Source organism: Mixophyes fleayi, chromosome 3, assembly GCF_038048845.1.
Source record: "Mixophyes fleayi isolate aMixFle1 chromosome 3, aMixFle1.hap1, whole genome shotgun sequence".
Classification (NCBI taxonomy): domain Eukaryota; kingdom Metazoa; phylum Chordata; class Amphibia; order Anura; family Limnodynastidae; genus Mixophyes; species Mixophyes fleayi.
Genome location: NC_134404.1, coordinates 38014145 through 38037872, shown reverse-complemented (window position 1 = coordinate 38037872; position 23728 = coordinate 38014145). Strand labels below are relative to the sequence as shown.

Here is a 23728-nt window from a genome sequence, read left to right as displayed (position 1 = left end):
ACAGTTTCTGTTCCATCTTGAGTAAGAAAAGGCCAAATTAAACTAAATCTGAAATCCACAGCACTGGGCGAGAGACTCTATGTGAGGAGTAATGCAGAGAGAGAAGTCAATGTCGTCATCAAGGAAGTGGAGAAAATGGTGGTTGTGTTTAGAGTGGGAGAGGTTGGAGGGGTGTGGTGATAGGCTCTGTTTTGGACAGGTTGACCTATATTCCCACCATGACGTATTTACAGAAATGGGTTATAACACAATTAAAATTGTTTTTTAAAAATGTATCTTCAATACATATTAATTTGTACAGGCCAAGTATTAGCAATGCACAGTGACCATTGCATCCAGTACAAGATATAAGAGGCTGATATTACTGAAGGATATGGACATGTGCATCAACATACATTTCCAAATCTTGAAAGTCTAGGTGGTAATTGTATCAAGCTGAGAGTTTTCTGGCAGGTTTGAAAAGTGGAGATGTTGTCTATAGCAACCAATCAGATTCTAGCTGTCATTTTGTAGAATGTACTAAATAAATGATAGCTAGAGTCTGATTGGTTTTTCAAACCTGCCAGAAAACTCTCAGCTTGATACATTTACCCCTAGGACTATGGCTGGAAATTAGGGACAGATGGCCATTGTGTTACTCTACATAAGTGCTGACCAGTTTGCCAGTAGACTATGGTGTCCTCTGATAACCGGCTTTAGAGGCGCAGAGAAGGGAGGAGTGGGTACAACGTACCTGAGCCAGGGCCCGACTTGGGGGCCGGTAATAGCGGATGGGGCTGGAGCCATTGCAAAAGTTTAACTTTTTGTGTAAAAACCAATTAATCTGTGTCACCAGGTGTGTTACCAGCACCACAAAGCTTGGAAACAATTACTGTGCGTCAACACAAAATTATATTCTGAGGACATGACAGAACCGAATATAGTCATTGGTAAAACTCACAAACACAGGGTAACTTAATACAAACTTATACACACACAAATTATCATCAACTACTGTAATTTATATGGCTATTAGAAGTCACAGGAGTTCTATGGCCACATAACAAGCAGTAGTAGGGTTACATAATCTTTATAAAACACACGAGTCATATATGGACAACATCTATTTTACTAAGCACATAGACATTGTAAAAATAAACAAAATAAAACCGTTTTCAGATTTGTTGTATTTTCTATTTTAAAAAAAACAGCAAAAACCTGAAAAGACAACTTAACAATAAAAAATGACTAAGGGATAGATTTATCAAACCTTGTAATAAAAGAAAAAGTGGGGGTAGCAACCAATCAGACAATAGCTATCATTTATCTAGTACATTTCAGAAAATGATAGCTAGATTCTAATTGGTTGCTATGTGCAACACCTCCACTTCAATTTTTTAGAAGGTTTAATACATCTACCCAGATTTGTAAAACCAATCGGAATGATCTGACATCTAAGCACTGACAAATGTCATATGCTGTGGCCTAGCCCAGTGACTATCTCTAGCCTAACCGGATTTATAGTGAAGTCCGAACCTTGTTACTACTGACAAGGTTCCAGTCCTCTAACACCTAAAGAATTCACTACTACTACTACAGAACATATAACTCTAGAACACTAGCTCTCTCCCCATTGGCTGAGTAGCAGTTGCAGCTAATCTGTGGCGCATTTGTACATTCATTAAAAAGATCTACATTCAGCTGCTAAACATGGATCATGAGCATGGTATCAGAGGGCTCCCTTGTATTGGGAACGGGGGACACTACTTTAGTTTTCAAACAGGTGTATGTATATTTAAACGTCTCAACATTTGTATGCAACGCTTCAGAAAATGAAGTTATAAATTGGTATCATACCGTTGGTCATGTCCATCCCTGTGGGCGGTGAACAGTGGCCCGCATGGCTGAGGGCCCAGACCGGATACTGTCCGTTAAAACCGGAGTAAAGTGACTGCATGAATGTCCTGTAAAATCCAACTATGCCCGGATTACCTAAACAAAAAGAAAAGGCAAATGATCATTTGAGGTCACATGATCTGTACAGTAGTAGTCACGTGATTGACCCCTGGAAAGGTGCGGAAGGTAAAATGGCCGCAGTGGTATATCAGAGTGGAAACATCATATAAGTGAATGAGTTCTCTGTACAGCGCTGTGGAATCTGTGGCGCTATATAAATAAATGGTGATGATGATGATAAGTAAAACATAAGCCACTTAAAAGGACAATTGAAAAAAAAAAAACGAAACATTGGCATAATTTAAGACATCTTGTAACATTAACAAATAAATATGTAAAAGTTCTCACATTGTATATACATTAGCTATTTTGCAAACTATCATTCTCTAAATATACCATTTCAGGTTCTAAAAGGCTTCGTGCAGTGTCCATAAATAGGTTTACAGGGGGGGTATATTTACAAAACTGCGGGTTTGAAAAAGTGGAGATGTTGCCTATAGCAACCAAACAGATTCTAGGACCTGAATTATGAAGGATCTTAACTTAAGAAACTTCTTATTTAAGTCTCCTGGACAAAACCATGTTACAATGCAATGGGGTGCAAATTAGTATTTTGTTTTGCACATAAGTTAAATACTGACTGTTTTTTCATGTAGCACACAAATACTTGATAGCTTATTTGTACACTGAAATTGAAAGTTGATATTTATGTGCTACATGAAAAAACAGTCAGTATTTAACTTATGTCCAAAACAAAATACTAATTTGCAACCCTTGCATTGTAACATGGTTTTGTCCAGGATACTTAAATACGAAGTTTCTTAAGCTAAGATCCTTGATGAATCAGGCCCTAGGGGCCTGATTCTTTAAGGACCATTTGGTAACATTACTAGCCAACTGAAATATGAGTGATTGTTGGAACACAGTTGCCAAGAGATTCAGTGACCTAAACAAGTCATAGGTTTACATGTCAGTAATGTCAATATAAAGTTCAGTCTAGTATGACTTGTGGGCCAATCCTTTAATTACAACTTTTTCTTTTTCCTCCTAAAATGTTATTTATTGGCAAGTCACAAATAAGTGATGAGGGTAGGAGGACATAAAGGGGTAGACTTATCAAACCTTCGAAAAAGGAAAAGTGTAGGTGTTGCCCATAGCAACCAATCAGATTCTAGCTATCATTTTCTAGAATGTACTAGATATGACAACTAGAATCTGATTGGTTGCTATGGGCAACACCTCCACTTTTCCTTTTAAGAAGATTTCATATATCTGCCTCCAATATTTCATTTCTTTTTTTGTCACATTTGTACATTTTAGTGTTTCTATTACACATCTCTATCAGTGCCAGAACAGCACAGAAAGAAGGCATGTAGTATATAAAATATAGAGACAGTAAGTGAACACAATATTAAACTGCGACAGTGTCTTAGCCATTCTCCCTAATGATTGCAATCATACTGTGATAAACCACTGTACCTTCCCCAGAATACAAACAGGATCTCATTTGTTGAATTAAATACATTTGTTTGCAATTGAGACAGTAGTAGATGAGAATGACCTTATTGTTTAGATTGCAAAAGCCACTACTTAGCTCACCCGTGCACACCCCCCGCCCAATGTTTAAATTTAGTGCACTTTGCAGATTGGTTTTGGCTACAAAGTATTTTTCTTGAAGTCCACATGAGCACTTCCAAGACTTTTCAAATATGTAGTTGGAAATGTAAGGCATTAAATCCCCATCATATGAATTTCAGAGACCAGCTGCTGAGGGAATGCTGAATGGAAGCAAATGTCTGAGAGGCTGGTGTGGTGTGAGGTGACCGCGTGGAGAGGAGCACAGGGGGCTGCATCTGCAAGCACCAGGTCTGCACTATGCATTAAGCTGTTTACTGTCAACAATTGGCGCTGACCTCTAAATAACTACTCTTCCCTTAACAGTGCAATTACAATATCCACTTTCAGCCAGCCACAAAATTGTATTACCTCTCTAAGGGGGAAAAAAAAGACCTAAGTCCTATCTAATTTCTTGAAACAAATAAAGCGCCCTAGGGACCTCTGACCGTTGCTCGTGGCCTTAGAGATGTTCCCAAGACCTAAAGACCCGCTGCACAGGGCAGTGAAAGTGAGATGTGTTTATATCCCACCTGTCAGGGTGGAGGGTGAGCTTTGTACAGCAGACCGCACCTGTGACGGATGCTCCTTCCAGACAAAGGGCTAGATTTACTAAGCTGCGGGTTTGAAAAAGTGGGGATGTTGCCTATAGCAACCAATCAGATTCTAGCTGTCATTTTGTAGAAAGTACTAAATAAATGATAGCTAGTAAAGCAGCTTAGTAAATCTAGCCCAAAATGTCTTAATCTTTAATATTAATTCTACCCTCCACCTGTCCACTTTGCCTTTGCAAATGGCAGGTTTAAACCCCAGTAGTTTTGGGGGTTTATTTGCACGAAAAAATACCAATGAATTCCAAATTTCTGTTCAAACACTGAAAAGCATACGGCGTGGCCATTTATTAATCTGTCAATTAAGCAGGAGAGACTATAAATAAAAAAAAAAGAGAACTCTATGGGGCGTATTCAATTGTTAGCGGTAACGCTGATAAACGAGCGCTCAAAAAATCTTAGCGTTAATACGGTAATTACTCGTGGAATTTTATTCAATTGTTAGCGTTTTTAGCGTTAACGCTAACAATTGAATACGCCCCTAAAAACGGGTGAAAAATAATGTGTGAGATTATGGGTCATATTTAAAGTAATTGACAGTACTTTCCTCATAACGGCTGTTTATAATCCAGTGATAAGCTCTTGTCTGAAAGGGAAGTCTAACAGAAATAAAACACTTCTCCCCCCCATAAAGATCTTTTTTTTTTATTGTTAAGTCTTTTGTAAAAAATTATTTTTCCCCTAACATATAAAAATGTTAAAATGGAAATGTCGCACAATCATATACATGTGTAATATTATTATCTTCTTTTTATAAAGAGCTGACATATTAAGCTGTATATTTAGAGGATCGTGACACAAACACAGTATATACAATGACAAGAAACAGAAGGTGGAGATGGCCTTGCTCAAATGAGCTTACAATCTAAGAGGTGCCGTCTTTATAGACCTGCCCTCGGTTATAGGCAAAGGGCGGAGGCAGTGAGATTCTAGAAACACAGAGTTAGGATGTGCTGGGTGTGATATCGTCACTATATGAACTGAAGCAACAGAAAGCTACCAAGAAGCTGCACTGGTACAATGTAATCCAATCCTTATGGTTATTAACAGTATGATTGAAAATACATATGTTTTATATGATTTAACATGAATTCAAATCTCTGTTGTATCTAATATAATATATATATTTATATTATGGCAGTGGCATATTGGTGTACCTTACAAAATATTTGTTGAGTGGGCTTGTATATTATAAAAATATTACTAATAATCATCGTCACCAACATTTATTTATATAGCGCCACTAATTCCGCAGCGCTGTACAGAGAACTCACTCGCATCAGTCCCTGCCCTATTGGAGCTTACAGTCTAAATTCCCTAACATACACACACAGACAGACAGAGAGACTAGGGTCAATTTTAATAGCAGCCAATTAACCTAGTAGAATGTTTTTGGAATGTGGGAGGAAACCGGAGCACCCGGAGGAAATCCACGCAAACACGGGGAGAACATTCAAACTCCACACAGCTAAGGCCATGGCCGGGAATTGAACTCATGACTCCAGTGCTGTGAGGCAGAAGTGCTAACCACTAAGCCACCGTATAAATAGGACCGTATAGGACGTATAAATAGTTATCGATATATAAGCTCAGAGAAACTTTACACTTTACGGTACAAGTTGTTCACAGGAGTACTTTACAAAACCTGTGGAATCCACTAAAAACGTATTGCAGTATTCAACTTGTAAACCGTCCAACTGACGGCACTCGTTAACAGATGTGAGCTTACGTTAACTGCACAGAGCTAAAGTGTTCCAATCGTGGAATGTTCACCCAGCATCTGCCAGACAAGTCCATTAGACAACGCAGCATCTGGACCTGGGCTAACCAGCTCAACATGATAAGACCTCTTACATCTGTTCAACCAGCATCGAAACGCAACCCCTTAATAACACCTTGTACTTACAATGGCGGTTGACTTTGAATGGGAAATTATGGGCTTTGAAAAAATCTTTGTTTCCTTGCCATATTTTTGGGTGATTTAATCCATTTTTAAAGGGAAGAAAAATTAATATCCACATTTTTTTTCTTATACTAATTTCATTTTTATGAGGTTATAACCAAGAGAGGTTCCCAGCTCTGCAGTTAATTAAGGTCAGAACATGATGCTTCAATTAATCTAAAGTAGGAAATGTGGGGTTATTCCAAGGAAAGCAGTTAAAGAGTCCTATGTCTGGAACTCCCGCTGTATGGGAAACTCTCATACCGGCGCCACATCTCCCATGATCCTCTAGGTGGGCTCTGCACAAGGTTGCCAGATGACCGCTAATTACATGGGACGCGGGTGTACTATTGGATGGGACGGGGGATTCACAGGGCACATGACTATAGTCATGTGATGAGCTATCAGCATTTTCAGTTTAAAGGTCTGTAATATTTTCCCCATATGTACAAGATGTGGTTTTGTAAGGGACAAATACAGCCCCACTTAGCACAATTTACCTTTCCCGGTAATGCATTTCTGAGTTCAAAACAGAAACTCAGAGAGAAATACATTTATCCACATATGCAAAAAAAAAATGTAAAAAAAAAAAAAAAATTTAATTCTCGTAGCATAGGTTTCTATTTTTGCCCCATTTTTCATTAGCCGGTGTCATTTTTGGCACAAAGTGGATACAGACTGCGGCTCTCACTGAAAGAATATTTGTCAATAAAGACATATACATGCAATGATGTATAGCAAACCTCTTCCTACCTGGGATAAAATAAAATGGATGTGGTTACAAAGTATATAAGTGGGGATTTTCCTTATAAAAGGAACCTAAGGACACATCCTGGATTGACATGAGTAGCAGAGAGCAGCTATCACTGGAGATTACCAGTGTTTTAGGATATCTTCTCAGGCATTATGAACAAGTGCATGTCGGTCCAAAATCTGTCTATTTCAATATATTGCTAGACAAAAATAAGCAGATATTTTGTGTCCACAGAAAAACGTTATATTCTACAGCAAAACTCAGAGGGCCTGATTCACTAAGGTCGCACAAAAAGAACCTATTGTGAGTTTTCTTACAAACGTATGGAATTCCGGCATATGTCCGTCCGTCCGTATTCAACTACAAGCGGATCTGAAGAAACATATCTTGTTAAATACGGGTCCAGGTACTTGCTTTATTAATACAGACACAATACGCTGCAGGATAAGTACAGTACCTATGAGGAACATAAGAAAAGTCCCAGCAGAACGCACAGAATAAAAGTATTCAATTATTGTCACCTGTTATTAATTAAGTCATTAATAAAAAATCATTAGAAAAAAAATGTTTTTTTTCCATGAACTACATTTATCAGGAAGTTATTAATGTCTAATGCATTTTTACAGTTGCTCCTGATTTAAAACCTAGGATCTAGCTGCATACACAGCCGTCATGACTATCACTCGGCACTTACACCTGACCTGTAGCTGGTATAAGTGATATGACTGAAAACCACATAACTGAGAAATGCCCAGAGCTTCAACCGGACTCTGCTGGGTGCGCTCGAGCTTGGCACGCCCTTACTGTACACCATACTTGCCTACCTTTGGCAAGTTGTATCCAGGAGAGGGGCGTGTCTAGAGGGTGGGAGGGGGCAAGGCCACTGTGAATCACATCATTTTGGCCCTGCCCCTGCATCAAATATGCCGGTTTGTCGCGGGGCCAAAATGACGCGATTCACCGCAAATCGCATCATTTTAGCCCCGCAATTGTGGGATGCGGGAGATTTGCCAGCTCTCCCGGGAGTCCGTGAGACCGACCCAAATTTCGGGAGTCTCCCGGACATTCCGGGAGAGTTGGCAAGTATGCTGTACACTGACTACGTGCAAACGCCCTTTCCCTCCCCGGCTCCGCCCATTAAATCGTAGGCTGTTGGAAGTGTCATTTACGTGCGGACATGAATTGCGCTCTTTTTCGTGCATGCGGAGTGAGGAAAAAACGCAAAATGCACAACGCAAATGGACTTCTGCTCCTTAATGAATCAGGCCCCTAGCGTTTCTTTGGCTCCTAAAGCTTTTCACCTTATATACCTATATAACGTGCGCTCACAACAATTACATCCAGGTGTTTCATATCACAGCAATTCATCTAACAAAAGCCGCATGTTGTTTCTATTGCTACTTTGTTACTTTGCTCTGGAGTGTAACACAGTGGGGAATGTTTTTAATAACGCGGCTTTATGCAGTGACAAATGTTGTCCTATTGATAATTTGTCTCAAGGCATGATCTTACGTCATAGATACAAGCTTTACCTGCATATATATGTATATAAATAGTGAGCTTAAGTAGAATGTCAATATATCAGTTTCTCTTTCTATTAGTTTATGTAATTGTATGAGGATAAGAACTTCAAACTTAACAGAGAATGTTTGTAATCATTCACCTGTGGTCCCCAGCAGGCTGCTCCGAATCTCACTTATAGATCTCACTATACAAGACTGAAGGGGAGCAGCTTCATCGTCATCTATGAGATGAGTGACGTGGGGGTGCCCAAGTAGTTTGGAGGTTGGAGGGCCTTACGTGCGACCCTTGAAGTACATTAGGCTGTCAGTCACTGGTATAAATTGTCCATAAACATAAACCTACTAGTATGTTTTTAGCATATGGTAGAAAACCAGATCACCTGGAGTAGACCCATGTATACACCAGGAGAACATACAAACTGCACACAGGGCCCTGGTCAGAACAGAACCCAGAATGTAAATGATAACAATATCAAAATATTGTATACACAGTTTATAATTTTGGCAAGATATAAAATCATTTATCAAAATCTGTACACAGAGTTATTGAGGAGAAGAATATATAAGTAATAAATATATCTGTTTAGATTTATAGACCCTTAGGGTGGAATTCAATCGCCGGCAAGTACAGTAGAAATCTCCGCTCAATTTGTCTCTCGCACCCCAGAGATTTCTGTCAAATCACGGGTGTTCCAGAAACACCTTGGGTTATATTTACTAAACGGCGGGTTTGAAAAAGTGGAGATGTTGCCTATAGCAACCAATCAGATTCTAGCTGTCATTGTGTAGAATGCACTAAATAAATGATAACTAGAATCTGATTGGCTGCTATAGGCAACATCTCCACTTTTTCAAACCCGCACTTTAGGAAATATACCCACTCATGTCTAATTGAATTCCCCCCTTAGATGAGTCTGCATTGTATTTCTCTGGGATTTAGGATGGACTTTCTGGCCCAAATATACCTGTCAGCCCTCATTGTCCGATAATTATTTTTTAGTATTATTATTATTATATCGCCCTCTTTAAACCGTTGAAACAATGGGAAGTATGCAAGGGAGCTACTCTCCATAGTTTTCAAAACCTAATACGTTATTATTTCTCTGATACCTTTAAATGTTGTATACAGAATAATCTATATAGTGCATACAGATTTGCAATAGTAAGAACATGCACTGAAAACAACGGTGCTGTTATAATAGACAACTGTAGTCTGGAAGACTTGTATAACAACCCTGGCACCTATGCCATTGCATACATTGATTCACTAAAGAAACTGTGACATCTGTACAGACACAATACACTACTAGGGTTTTACTGATTGTAGATGCAGACCCCACGAACTGTTTTGTGAATAGACATAGCACTTCCAATGTGTTAAGAATACAAGTATATATCCCAGGCTGAGAATCAGGTGCGAGGAATGAGTGCAACAATAGAGTTCTCATCCTCAATGCATGCATATGCTGCAAGACTAAACATATCACTCTGACACCATATAAAATAAGGTAAAGTTCACAGCACAGTGAATGACCATTTGTTTAGTGCCCCGGCTCTAACTTTATACCGACATTGTATTCACCGCATGTTGTCCTGTTGCAATCTAGTCCATACAACAACAAACAAATGCTGCAATTGTATTCAGCAAAGAGAACCCATATCTACAAACCCTAAAAATACAAGTTCATTCACAGATAAATATATACAAGTTATCAGGGCATGCTGATACGCCTGGAGAGCCACCCGATGGCCAGTCCTGGAATAGCAGCTGAGAGCGCCCACAATGGCTGCCCCACGCTCCGCTGCAATGTAATTTGCATTGAGTCAGCTGTATAAATAATTATTTTTATTATTATTACTACATGTCCTCAGAGGTGGCAGAGATTACGCTTTGGCATACCCGTCCAATGGGCTTCTATTTCCTCCTTTCAGGCACACTTAGTATATAAATCACAGTTCCAAGCACATTACTATCAATGTAGCACACAAAAAAGTTGCACGTGTAAAAAAGACCAATGTGCCAATGTCTCTCACTTGCAGTATTTATCTAAGGCCTTAATGGAGCTCAACTGAGCAGTATTTTGAACAAAGAAAAACTGAAATGAATGAAGTTTGTGGTGTAAAAGACTTTGAATAATGCGTAGTTTTTCTCGAAGTAGATGTAAATGAGAGGCAGCAGCTGATTGGATGAATTGTACAAATGGTGGGGGTATCAGGGGAGGAAGTCCCACTCTATAATAGTTTAGGAAGTGGGAGGTGGGGGAGTGTGTAGAACCCCTTAAAAAATTGCAAACCCTCTTAAAGAATGTAAACAAAATACCAAACCCCATTACAAAGTACAACCTTACTCAGTGTTTCTGTACATCAAGGCAATGTGCATTTGTGATTTACACATCTGTGTAAGGCTAATGTGAAACGTGTAATAGAAAAAGCAAAACAAAAATTAAACTCTGCCCAGTTTGCATGCATTAACCTTCAAGAAAAAATAAAGACTGTTCTAAAACACAATATTTAGCCTGCTACCTGTATCACACCTGAGGGACGGCAAGAGGCTTTTACAACTGTATTACAGGTGCCAAATAATACACAATACAATGATGTCGATCTATATTTATATAGAGGAACGAGTGGATGGAGATCTTTATGTCCCACAAAATGCATTACGTTCAGTTACATGCACAAGGGTTGCAGATATCTAAGTCTAAATGAGCACCATCTGTCTATGTAGAATGTTAGATGGGTCATTGTGGTACAAGACAGCACCACCCTTCCGGGGTATGTGCACACTTCTGCTTCCATTCTGCACAGGAGTACGGATAACGTGAGCTCAGTGTATTAAAATAGCGCCACCTTCTGGCATGTTTAGACAATGATTACTCTTAAGAAGATATGACCTGGTTTACTGAAATCTGTTAATAAATTACATACTTTGGAAAAAATGTCTGCTTGCTCCGTAAAGTTAATATGAAGTATGTATGCTGCTGGGATAACAAGACATACGAGAACGCAAATTAAAATTAGGGGGTTTCCAATTTTGAACAACTTTAATTTATTGGCTTGTATGCCTTCTGCAACTTTCCCTAAATAAATTGCTTTATGTTACTCGTTTATTTCATTCGCCATAAGACAAAGCTCTGCTGTTCTCTCTGCTATGGATACAATTGCACACAGAACCCATTTTTAGGTTGTATCCAAGGACAACAATAACAAACAACCATGCCTGGTGACACTACAGTAGTAATCCCCTGATAAATGAGGTGTTTATTTAATATAAAGCATTGTGGCAGGCTATAAGCAGAAGCTGGGTAATTACCGGTATCCATTGTTTGTTTCTTCAGGTTGCTATTAATGGTTTAAAGTTCTGCACTGAGTAATGTGACTACCATAGCAACCACAGTCACATGATACATAATGTAGTAAGCATAGAGGCCTCTGAGCTCTGTCTGCACTGTAAACCCCCCCCCCCCTCCTTCTCCAGCCTCTGTCATTACATGACATGCTGAGAGCTGTGGGTCTGTGTGTGTGTGACTGACAGCCCTACGTCTATGTCCTGAAGACAGATTTTGAAAAGAGATAATAATTTGTAGGAGGACAGCTAAGAAAAATAGTTACAATTTTACTTAACTTATTTATTTAAAAGGAAAAAATAAAATTTCTATGTGGGATTGATGCTTTAAAAGAGATTTTACATTTTATTTTCACCAAATATTCTCTCTTCCCTTTACTAGTACTTTGGTAGTGGTCCCTCTTCTGGGGTCTCGGCCATTTGTTATAGTTAGTGGATTCCTAGCAATAACATATAGCTGGTACTTCTGCCTCTCACCGTCTGCGCTACTCGGATGACTCTCCAATCAGCCGTTCCGTGGGAAACCTTCCGTTCCGGAGAGACCCGAGTAGTGTCCAAGGTGAGTGGCTTAGGTCCCAGCTATGTGAATGTGTCTGGAAAGGGCCACTCCCCTTCTTAAGCACGCTTTGCACTTCTAAAGCATTTAGTCCACCAACACGCCTCTCCTCAATACACCCCTGCACTGCTGCACTAACCAACGCCAGACCTCCCAACCCAGGACTGTGGGAACAGTCCCCTGAATTTTGTATTGTTCCATCCAAATCGGGATAGAGGGGAAGCATGTAACACTACAAAACTGAGCATACTACTTTCTAGACCACTGTGGCACTTACCTAGAGTGGACAGTCCTCTAGGCATATGTACAATGGGAGATCACTTCACTTTTGTCTATGAAATTTTTCTCAAAGTGTTTAAATTACACAGCCAACTGGGCCCCTAAATCAATCATATAGATGTTTCGGGAGCAAAGAATCTACAACCATCATCCTCAACTCCAAAACTGCTACAGGTTAATGCATGTGCAATATGTAAGTCTGGTAGTTATATTTAGCCCACAATAAGACGCATCTTAAAGAGGTTTGTTATATTTGCGCTAACGCCTCTGATCTGCCTCTCCGATACAAGGCGCCGCAGGGGCAAGATACATTGCAACTTTAAATATGGATTAAAGTTGTGCGCATACACAGTCCTTTAATTTTGTCCTAAGACGCATGTTTATGCTGCGCAGATGCACTTACAGCCAAGTCAGACCCTTAATGCCCATCAGACTCCATATAGCGACTGTGGACCTCATTTAGAGTCGGACGGAAAGTCCGTTTAAGAAGTGTAGGAGTGGGAGAGTGCCGCAGCTTTGTAGGGTATTATGAGTGGTATGCAACTCCAGTTGCGTCCCACTTTTAATACCCTATCGAGCTGCGAGCAGTTCCTGCAGCTAGCTAACCGCTTGCGCCACCTAATTCCTGCCGCACAGCTTTAGCCCTGTTTTGACGTGTGTTGCGTCTGCGCCTTACTGCGACTAGGATGTATTTACATGGTCACGCCTTCACAAGTCCGCGTTCCTCCCATTCTCTCGTAGTGAGTCGCAAGCTGGCGCAAGTGTTAATTGCGTCCAAGATGCAGGCGGATTCGGTGCTCTCTGCACATGCGTGGTAGTGTATTTTTGTTGGATGCGCCTAAAAGGAACTTTGCGTCCGACTCTAAATGAGGTCCTGTATGTTTAACATCAATCATTATCATTTTCCTATTTCCAGATGTGCCTAGCACTGTAGTCTCTACTGAAAACACAAAGAGCCCACCAGTGTATCTCTCAGAACGGCATGTCAGTGAGCTAACAGACAGCAAGAGAAACAAAAGACAGAAATAATAGGTTAGGACATCTCTTCTTAGAAGATCATGAAACTCGAGCTCCCAATAACATGCAAGACACTACCAATTTCCTCCCAAAACGTGTTGTTGGGTTCCATATAGCCAGAAGCAATCCAAGTACTATCAAATACAGCAGGAACTCTGGCACAGAAACAGAAGAGGAGCCGAGAACTTGCGCCAACAGGCTCAGTAACGGAGAAAGAGTACAAAAAATAATAAAATAAATAAAATAAATCGGGAATGGTTAGAATCAGAATGCACGAAAAACCGAGCTATACCCACAGCGTAGGTTATGCTTTACATCACACATTATCGAATATACACTAAATATAAAACTAAACATTCTGGTGAAAAAACCACAAAATAAAACATGACAAAACGGGGCTTGTTTACACCGTAGGAAGAAAAAGCGAAAAGAAGCGGTAGATATTAAGATACCGCGCTGCATTCCAAGGTTTATATGTAAGAGAAACACTGGGGAACGTACTTTACATATCAAAGTGGTAGCACAAAGTTGTACCACATTTTCCCAAATATTAGCAGCAACAAACACAGAATATATACAAAACCATATGAGAAAAGCAGTATGGTAATTACACGGAGAGATGTTATCCCCCTCAGATAGCTGGTCACGTGTGTGAATACATTAGCTGCAAAGCTTGTGGTTCCATCAGCCTAATAAACAACAAAGCAGAAAGAGCTTAACATTTATTTTGTATTTCTTAAGCAACATACAACAAGTCTGACCTTACTCTCAGGTCACTTGTTGCTTCTAACAGGACAAATATTCCACTTAGAATGCTGAGAGCTGTAAGCCAGTTATTAAGGAGATCCTGCATGCATGGATAGATTCCGGAGAGGCCTCTGTCAGCCTGCAGGCAGCTTCATCCTATGCCGTGAAATGAAGACTAAATACATAACAAGTATATCTTCATGCATCTGGATATGTCCAGTTTTGAAGTGGGTGAGGCTAAAACGGTACAGTAGCACAGACTATTTCAGGAGATGAAAGAGCTGTGGGAAACAATGACCTGTTCACCATGTTATTGTGTTAGTGAGGGCAGGGCTGTATGTGACAGGGGCAGTGACATGATGTGAGGAGGGGAATGGAGGCAGCAGGAAGCCACAGACTGAGAGTTATATAGTTGAAGGAGCAGGGTCCCCCAACAGCACAGAATATATCAGGAGATGAGTGATGTGTTAGTGAGGACAGGGCAGCATGTGACAAGGGCATCCTTGATATCAAAGTGGGGGTGATGTTATAAGAATTTTAATTATTGTTACCGATTATAAGTGTAACATTTGTTTTTTGTAGGAGGGAGATTTTATTTATTTAAGAAGTATAAATAAAGTTTTACTTTGAATGAAATGACATTAGAGTAAATATTTTTCTTTATGTCAGAATGTTCTTGTCTCTCTCTCTTTGTATGAATACAGTGCCTGGCGCAACTCTATGGCAGGTCCTATACCAGTAAGATGTAGGAAGCACCAGAGAAGGAATGGAAAGATGCAACAGCACAAAATCTTTCAAATATAACATAGTCAAAGTGTTGTTCTGTGTTAGATATGAGGCGTCTATCAGAAGAACAGGATTGTTACAACCAGCCCTCTTGAAACTGGAAGGCTGGTGATATCTATAACAGCATGCACCGGGCAACATTCTTGCAATTGCTTTTGTCACATCAATAAAATTATTTTTGCGATTTCTTCATGAAGTAATAATAATACAAAAACATAAATGTCATGGCTTCATGGTAAAGTCATGGTAAAGTTCTGCACCCACCTGGTATGATGAGGAATAATAGTTTAGGTGGGCTTTCATCTGCGGTCTTCTGCAGGTCCCTCCAAGGCCCAAACTTCAGTACTTGTGTAGCAGCTCCAAGACAGTAGATGAATTCATCATGGACAGGGATGTGGTCTCCCGACATTCTGCTGGAGGATCTAGGGAGGAAACATGCTTACTGTCATTCTGGAGAGTGACCAGCGGCATCAACGCAAGTCATACAAACAACGTTGTAGTACAATACTGGTACATAACACACAGGTAACTGTAATCGATGTATAAAGTCCTGTAAATAATATTGGTATAAAGAGTGAGTCCTGAAGTCACCACCTCAGTGTTTATTAGAAAACGTGTTTATTATAAAAGGCATAATGCATCCCTTACTGTAAATCATTACAGATATTAGAAGTCACCTCTTATGCCTGTGACCTATAGAAAAACACCCAGGGCTAGATTTACTAAACGGCGGGTTTGAAAAAGTGGAGATGTTGCCTATAGCAACCAATCAGATTCTAGCTGTCATTTTGTAGAAAGTACTAAATAAATGAAAGCTAGAATCTGATTGGTTGCTTTTTCAAACACGCAGTTTAGTAAATATACCCACAGTCTACAACATTGTGCTTTTATATGGTCACAGAACAGCTAGGTGACTTCTCATGTCCATATAATTTACAGTAGGGAGTGTATTAACCCAAATAACAATGGCGGAAAAAAAACTATATTTAAGGCTTTTAACATTTTCCCTCCCATGGCTTTCAATACGCTGCATACACAAACAGAGACAGAAGAAGACTGCTACAAGAAAAATACGCACATGGGCAGTGTATGATGAGATTTGTAGTTCAACAGCAGCTTAAACTTTAACGTAATTCTTAAGCAGCATTGGTGACACTGGAGTCTTCTAACAATTTAGAATAGCGCCCCAAAAAGCCAATTAGATGTCACATTGGTGTCCCACATCAGGTCCTGGACATTTCACGGATACCCTTACCTCTGGCGTCATCTCTGAATATCGCTACTTCCCTCCTTTATATGAGCCGCACGTATTTATTTCCCCACATGTCACACATATGTAAGCCTTGCTGCATTCAGGATTGCGCCCATCAGCCTAAAGATGCTCAGTTACACCCACAACTGCACTGTCTGCCTAATACGTACAAATTGCAATCTTTAATATGCACATATAACAGTAAACTTTTACACACAGCGGGTGAAATAAGTATTGAACACATCGACATTTTTCTCAGTAAATATATATTTAATGAGGATATTGTAATGAAATTTACACCAAATGTCAGCAACAACCCTTGCAATCCACACATGCAAAGAAATTAAACCATAGATGTCCATAATTTAAGTTTTGTGTAATAATGTGAAATGACACAGGCAAAAAGTATTGAACACGCTTACTGAAATTTATTTAATACTTTGTACAAAAGACTTTGTCGGTAATGACAGCTTCAAGATGCCTCCTGTATGGAGAAGCTAGTCGCATGCATTGCTCAGGTGTGATTTTGCCCCATTCTTCAATGTAAATAGTCTTCAAATCTTGAAGGTTCCGTGGGCTTCTCCTATGAACTCTGATCTTTAGTTCTTTCCATAGATTTTCAACTGGATTTAAGTCAGGTGATTGGCTAGGCCTTTCTAGCAGCTTTCTCTGAAACCATTTGAAAGTGTCCTTGGCTGTGTGTTTGGGATCATTGTCTTTTTGAAATGTCCACCCTCGTTTCATCTTCAGCCTCGTTTCATCTTCAGCATCTTGGTGGATGGCAGCAGATTTTTATCAAGAATATCTCAGTACATTTTTCCATTCATCCTTCCATCAGTGATATGCAGTATGCCAGTACTGTGTACAGAAAAACAGCCTCACACCATGATGTACCCACCTCCAAACGTCACTGTTGGTATGGTGTTTTGGGATGATGTGCAGTGCCATATCTCCTCTAAACATGGTATGTATTATGGCATCCAAAGAGTTCAATTTTTCTCTCATCTGACCACACTATATTCCCCCAGTATTTCACAGGCTTGTCCAAATGTTGTGCAGCAAACTTTAGAGTTTCAACATGTTTTTTCTTCAGCAAAGGAGTCTTGCATGGTGAATGTGCATACAGGCCATGGCGGTTGAGTGCATTACTTATTGTTTTCTTTGAAACAATTGTACCTGCTAATTCCAGCTCTTTCTGAAGCTCTCCACAAGTGGTCCTTGGACAATTCTTCTGATCATTTTTTTCACTCCTCTGTCAGAAATCCTGCGAGGTGCAGCTGGTCGTGGCCGGTTTATGGTGAAATTATGTTCTTTCCGACTCTGGATTATGGCCCCAACAGTGCTCACTGGAACATTCAGCAGTTTAGAGATCCTTCTGTAACCAATGCCATCAGTATGTTTTGAAACAATAAGGAAGCAAAGGTCTTGAGAGAGCTCTTTGCTTTTACCCATCATGAGATGTTTCTTGTGTGACACCTTCATAATGAGACACTTTTTTATAGGCCATCAGTTGTGGCTGAACCAGCTGGCAGGATTGCTTTCTAATTACTGATAGATTTCAGCTGGTGTCTTGGCATTCCATGCCTTTTTGCACCTCCCTGTCATCATGTGTTCAATACTTTTTCCCTGTGTCATTTCACATTATTAAACAAAACTTAAATTATGGACATCTATGGTTTGATTTCTTTGCATGTGTGGATTGTAAGGGTTGTTGCTGACATTTGGTGTAAATTTCTTTACAATAACCACATTAAATATATATTTACTAAGAAAAATGTTGATGTGTTCAATACTTATTTCACCCGCTGTGCATGCCTACACAAATCTTACCCTTTCCAATATTAAGTATATAAATATTTATTGTGGCACTGATTTAACAATATGCAATAAATAAATAGATGTTAGTAGTAATAATAATATTATTAATAATAATAAGTGACAGTTCTGTTCACATTAAGACCTTGATGCTCAACAGCAGTGTTTGACAACAGACTGCTCTAGGGTCACATGTGGTCCTCTAAGCCTTCACTTGTCCTATGCTCCTTTCTGCTTTATTATCAATATTTCTTTGTTACAGCTTGTAACACTTGTTTAAAATGCCTGATGATCTGTTATTACAGATAGGTGGCCTCTGAAATGTGTCACGTTGCCCATCACTGCTCTATAGAGCCCCTTAGGGGCATATTCAATTGTTTAATTTCCCCGCGGCGTTAAAAGTATTACCGTTATTACGGTAATACTAAGCCGGATTTCAGATCGCAGCTCCCTGAGCCACGAGCTGAAATCCAGTGTGAAAGGTACCGTAATAACGGTATTTACGCGCACTATTACCGTAATGTCGGTAATAGTCAGCGCGCCGCGTTACTTTGGCCAGTAACACCAACAAATGAATATGCCCCTTAGTGTAAGTGGGTTACCTATGGTGCCCACACAAGACGATGATGTCATTCGGGACAATTCCCAACCAATTGGCTCAGTTATCCATTTCTCCATGCATGCGTGGAAGCCCAAATTAGATATATGGATTTTGGGGACTGGACTAAGCAGTCAGGCAGCAAAGTGACCTTCAATGACGGCACATGTTAATGAGACCTGTTGTTCTATGGGGGAAGAGCATAAGCTGAACTCTCTAGAAATAATTACAAAAGCACATGAAATCCAATAACTGAAAGTCATTGCAAGGAATCAGTGGCGCTATATAAATAAATGGTGATGATGATGATGATGATGATAATGAAGGGTGAAGATCCCTATAAATTGCTGCTAGAAGCAAACAGTGAATGTAACTAAAAGACTTTAAACAATAATGTAACGATACAAACAAATTAGATCCTGGACTGGTGCATGATTAATAGGCCATGCAATAAGTAGACTGTAGATCAGTCCTGCGGGGGCGGTCAATGTAGGGAACATTTAGTAGCTCAGGGCAGTGAGATATGGGGACATGCACCACAATATGAAGTTTAAACAAACCATGCTGGGTTGGCTGCAAGGACCTTGGCTGGTGCGAGGGATGGCACCCAACAAAAGTACACAGTGACCTCCGCCCTAAAGTACATATTGGTAGACATAAAGCTGATCTGCATTTTAAAGGGCACTGCGCAATCCGAAAACATAACTATCGGAGTGGCAATATCAGGGCAACTGAAACACAGTACCACTACCTCCATAACAGACTAAAAGGATATATGTAAAATTAAAAGACCAATCAGGGCACAGGAGTAGATTGTTATACATGTGGCTTATCTATAATACTATCTATAAGTTGTAGACTTGTTATAACAGCATTTAATTTGTTCCTGCAAATAAATGCTGACAAATCCCTATGATAAGAAGCAAGGTCTCCAAGTGTCACCGCTACGGAAGATAGTGGTAATAATCCCTCCAAGTAACCTTCTAAACTATTTGTGACAAGATGGACTTCCTATGCCACCGTCTGTTGCTGCTGGGAACCGGCTGGGCTTACTTTGCCACCATTCCCTTTCGTTATCGCAAATGCGCCCTCTAACCACAGTAGGAGGGGCTTACAAATGCTGCCACCACTGGACTCCTTACCGGCATCCAGTAACGGGTTCCTTCTGGGTAACTGTCACTGCTGGGGTACCCCCTCGCTGGTACCCCTGACCTCTTACTATGGATCAGGGTTGCTGTGAATGGATCCCCCAGGGCCTATCACACTGGCCAAAGCTGCTGGGTAGCGGACAGAGCGGAGGTGTTGGGAAGCTGGGTCCAAACCTCAGACAGCCGGAAACAGATTCGATTTTGAGTCTAGTCTGTAGGTCACAGCCTTTTCAGCATTGAAGACGTTTTTCAAGCAGATCTTTGAAGCAAGTGATGTTTTATTTGCAGTCACACTGATTGAAGGTACCAGTGATCAGGTCATATGGAACAAGAATGATGATTCATTTCAGTGTACAAGGTCTCTCTTTTTATAAAAACAGTTTGGAAACAGCCTCACAGGGCAAGTCAGCCCCTTGAGGTCTGAGTTATGTTTAGTATCAGGATACGATATATGTTTCCCAAACATGGATTTAAATGCAATGCAAAGCTAACAATATTTACACTACTCTCTTATGTGCTAAAACTTGATACTTGCATTATCTGAGATGCAGCCACACCAGACAACCAGGCAGCGGCCCCCTGCTGGGTATACAGGCTAAACAGGTGTTTGTCACTTCACAAAAAGACTTACTTAGCATTTCCTGCTATCAGCGAACAGACTTTCTCTAGCAAAGTTACAAACCCAAACAATGACACTTCCATACAAAAACACATCCCAATGTAACATGATAAGTGCATTTCAAATTATACATTGGTGTCTGCACCTCTGATTGAAATACATTTTTACAATAAATTATTTCTACATCATCCAGCCACAAATAAGTTATTTATAAGTGATTCCAGTCACACTATTATATAGAACTATAGCTCAGTGGTTATATTTACTTCAGAGCACTGAAGTCAGCTGAATAAATCAAATTCACTCATTTTATTTCTATTGGTGAGCAATAAGCCCACAAGCACTTGAGCTAGTCGAGTATTTTTTTTTTCATCATTCTTTCCATATTGCAAACCATACACTGATGAGGACGGAATGATGGAGTTCCGACAATTCTGGACAGAGAAAGCGTGCCTCTATAACAGCATAGGTAATTGTCATAACGGATAGAATGCGTGTTGAAACGGTTAACAGATAAATGTTATACAACCCTAATTTATAGAATGATAATATTTCTCCTAAGAGCTCTTTTTTCCCATAGGACATCGCTGACATAGCCGAAGGCAAATTAAGGGGTCTCAATCGCCTATCACTCAAGCGCAGCGTTTTACTTGGCTCCCAGCTTTCTTGCACAATTCAATGGGTTTCTTTTCCCCCCCGGGAGATTATGGAGAAGACTTTCTCAGCCAATAGCTGCCAAACTGTATTTTAGCACCTGAAGATGTTTTTAACACCTCACACCCAAATGGTTTAGAAACATTTTCTCCTCCTCAGAAAAGTTGATATTAGGGACCCTAATGAGCTCTCTCCATCAATCAAACACCTCTCGCCCTGCGCTTAATGTGAAGTTTGTTTGGAGAAGTTTTTATTGGTCCCTTGTATAGTATTGTAACACTGGTATGTTGGATAAGCATACCTGATTTTATTCACGTGAATAGTTTCTTTCTGTCATTTATTATTACTTGCTGTTGTTCTCGTGGAAACATTTAGAACATATTTAAGGTAACAAGTATACTGGAAGGAGTAAGGGTTTTGTAGACGTGTACTGAACAGTTTGTGTACTGTACAGATTAGGCCCACGATGATCTATATATTATTATTATTATCATTTATTTGTTAGGCGCCACAAGGTATCCGCAGCGCCGCACACAGTACTAACAGTATACTTTACAGGGTGAAACCATACAGAACAATGAACAAAAAGTACCAATACTTCAGAAACTCCGGCTACTCATATGCAGTAAAGACGGAGTGGAAGAACAGGTATGGAGACAGGAGGGGAGGGGGCCCTGCTCATACGAGCTTACATCCTAACGGGTAAAGGGGTGCTCTATATAGGGGTACACCTATATAGAGTAAAGGTGACAGAGCAGAGACAAATAAATATATAACATGCTCTAAATTTCCCCATCTCTGATCCAACATTCACCTCTAAAGGGCCTGTGCGCACATTCAGTCCGTTACTTCATAGAGATCAATGACGCCAGTTTCTCCCCCAGTGGATACATATCTGCCCTGGTGAGTTGATCAAAATGTTGTCCTTAGAAGAACACTCTTCGGGACTTTACCTTCATCGTCAACAATTATTTATATAGCGCCAGCAAATTCCGTAGCGCTGTACAATTGGGAACAAACGGTAACAAACAATACTGGGTAATACAGACAAAGCGATGAGAGGGCCCTGCTCGCAAGCTTACAATCTATGGCACAATTGGAGTTGGAAGTCTACATATTCCATTTCGATCCAGCCAGATTGCAAAGTTAAAAAGCGATTAGCGAGTCAGAGGGTTGTTGTCTTGTGTGAATCGTGTAAAGGGTGGTAATATGGTAACCTAGTGAGCTTAAGGAAAGTCTTATGGTGTGAGGGAGGGAGTTTCATAGACTGGGTGGAGTTCGAAAAATGTCCTGTACTCGGGAATCGGAGGATGTGAGACTGGATGAGAGACACAGATCTTGTGCAGAACGGAGTTGTCAATTTGGGAGATATTTTGAGACAAATGAGGAGATGTATGAAGGTGCAGTTTTGTTGATGGCTGTCACGATCTGCCTACAGCTTATGCATTACATGCTGCTTTGCATGGCAGCTCCTGCCTTTTTGTCCTTATTATTGTATTTGTATTGGCAGTACCTCCATTCACCAGAGGTGCTGCTATTGTGCCTTATTGTGTGCATTAGGGGTTAACCTTCATGTTCACCAATTATCCCATACACCTGGGTGTGGTTTTTCCTTTATATACCTGTCACTCCCAGCACATATTGCTGGTTATTGTTGTCCCATCCTGTGATGTCATATCCTTGTTGCAACCTGTGGATTCTTCCTCCTGCCTTGCTCCTCTGGTTCATGCCTGCTTGGAACCTGTTCATACATCCTGCTTCCCTGCATTAGCTGTTTACCTGCTGGTTTCTGAACATTCGTATTATTTCCTGCATCAGCTTGCACCTGGTATTTACTACTGCTCTCGATTACCTGCTCTTTATACTTTTCTGCAAATAAACAGAGTGTTTTCACCATATTCGTGACTCCTAGCTGTACTCCTGTTTGTAACCGTGACAATGGCCTTGTACGTGAGTAGAAGAATTTTATATTGGATTTGATAGAAATCAGGCAACCAATGTAGAGAATCGCAGAGAGGTACAGCAGAGGAAGTATGGTTTGCAAGGAAAATCAATCTAACCGATGCGTGCAAAATAGATCATAAGGGTGAGACCAGTACGGAGGGAATTGCAATAGTCAATGCGGGAGATAAGTGCATGAATTAAGAGTTTTTGCAGTTCTTGTGTAAGATATGTACGTATTCTGGAAATGTTTTTTAGAATAATGTAACACAATTTAAATATTGATTGGATGTGGGGAACAAAGGATAGTTCTGAGTCAAGGATCCCACCTAGGCAGCGAGCTTTCGGGGTGGAATTTAAGGTCATGTCAACAGAAATATAAATGTCAGGTAGGTAACTTCTGTTGGTGGGTGGGAATATTATTAAATCTGTTTTTGAAAGAATGAGTTTGTGAGAGGAATCTCCAAGATGAAATGGCAGAAAGACAGTCAGTAACGTGGGACAACACAGATGGCGAAAGATCAGGAGAGGAAAGATATTTGGAATTGGATAGATATTTGGATATTTAGAATTTGTGTTTCATCCGCATAG

The 23728-nt window shown here is 40.1% G+C and overlaps 1 protein-coding gene across 2 annotated transcripts in view; it reads right to left on the bottom strand.

Moving 5' to 3' along the window:
* LDAH (lipid droplet associated hydrolase) overlaps positions 1 to 23728 on the bottom strand; it is a 193157-nt gene that overhangs the window by 156020 nt on the left and 13409 nt on the right. For both annotated transcript variants that reach the window (XM_075201377.1, XM_075201378.1), the window contains exons 2-3: positions 15375 to 15532; positions 1837 to 1971 (exon numbers count right to left, since the gene is read on the bottom strand). In XM_075201377.1, coding sequence (XP_075057478.1) covers positions 1837 to 1971; positions 15375 to 15532 — 293 coding nt within the window. The remainder of the gene's footprint in view (positions 1 to 1836; positions 1972 to 15374; positions 15533 to 23728) is intronic.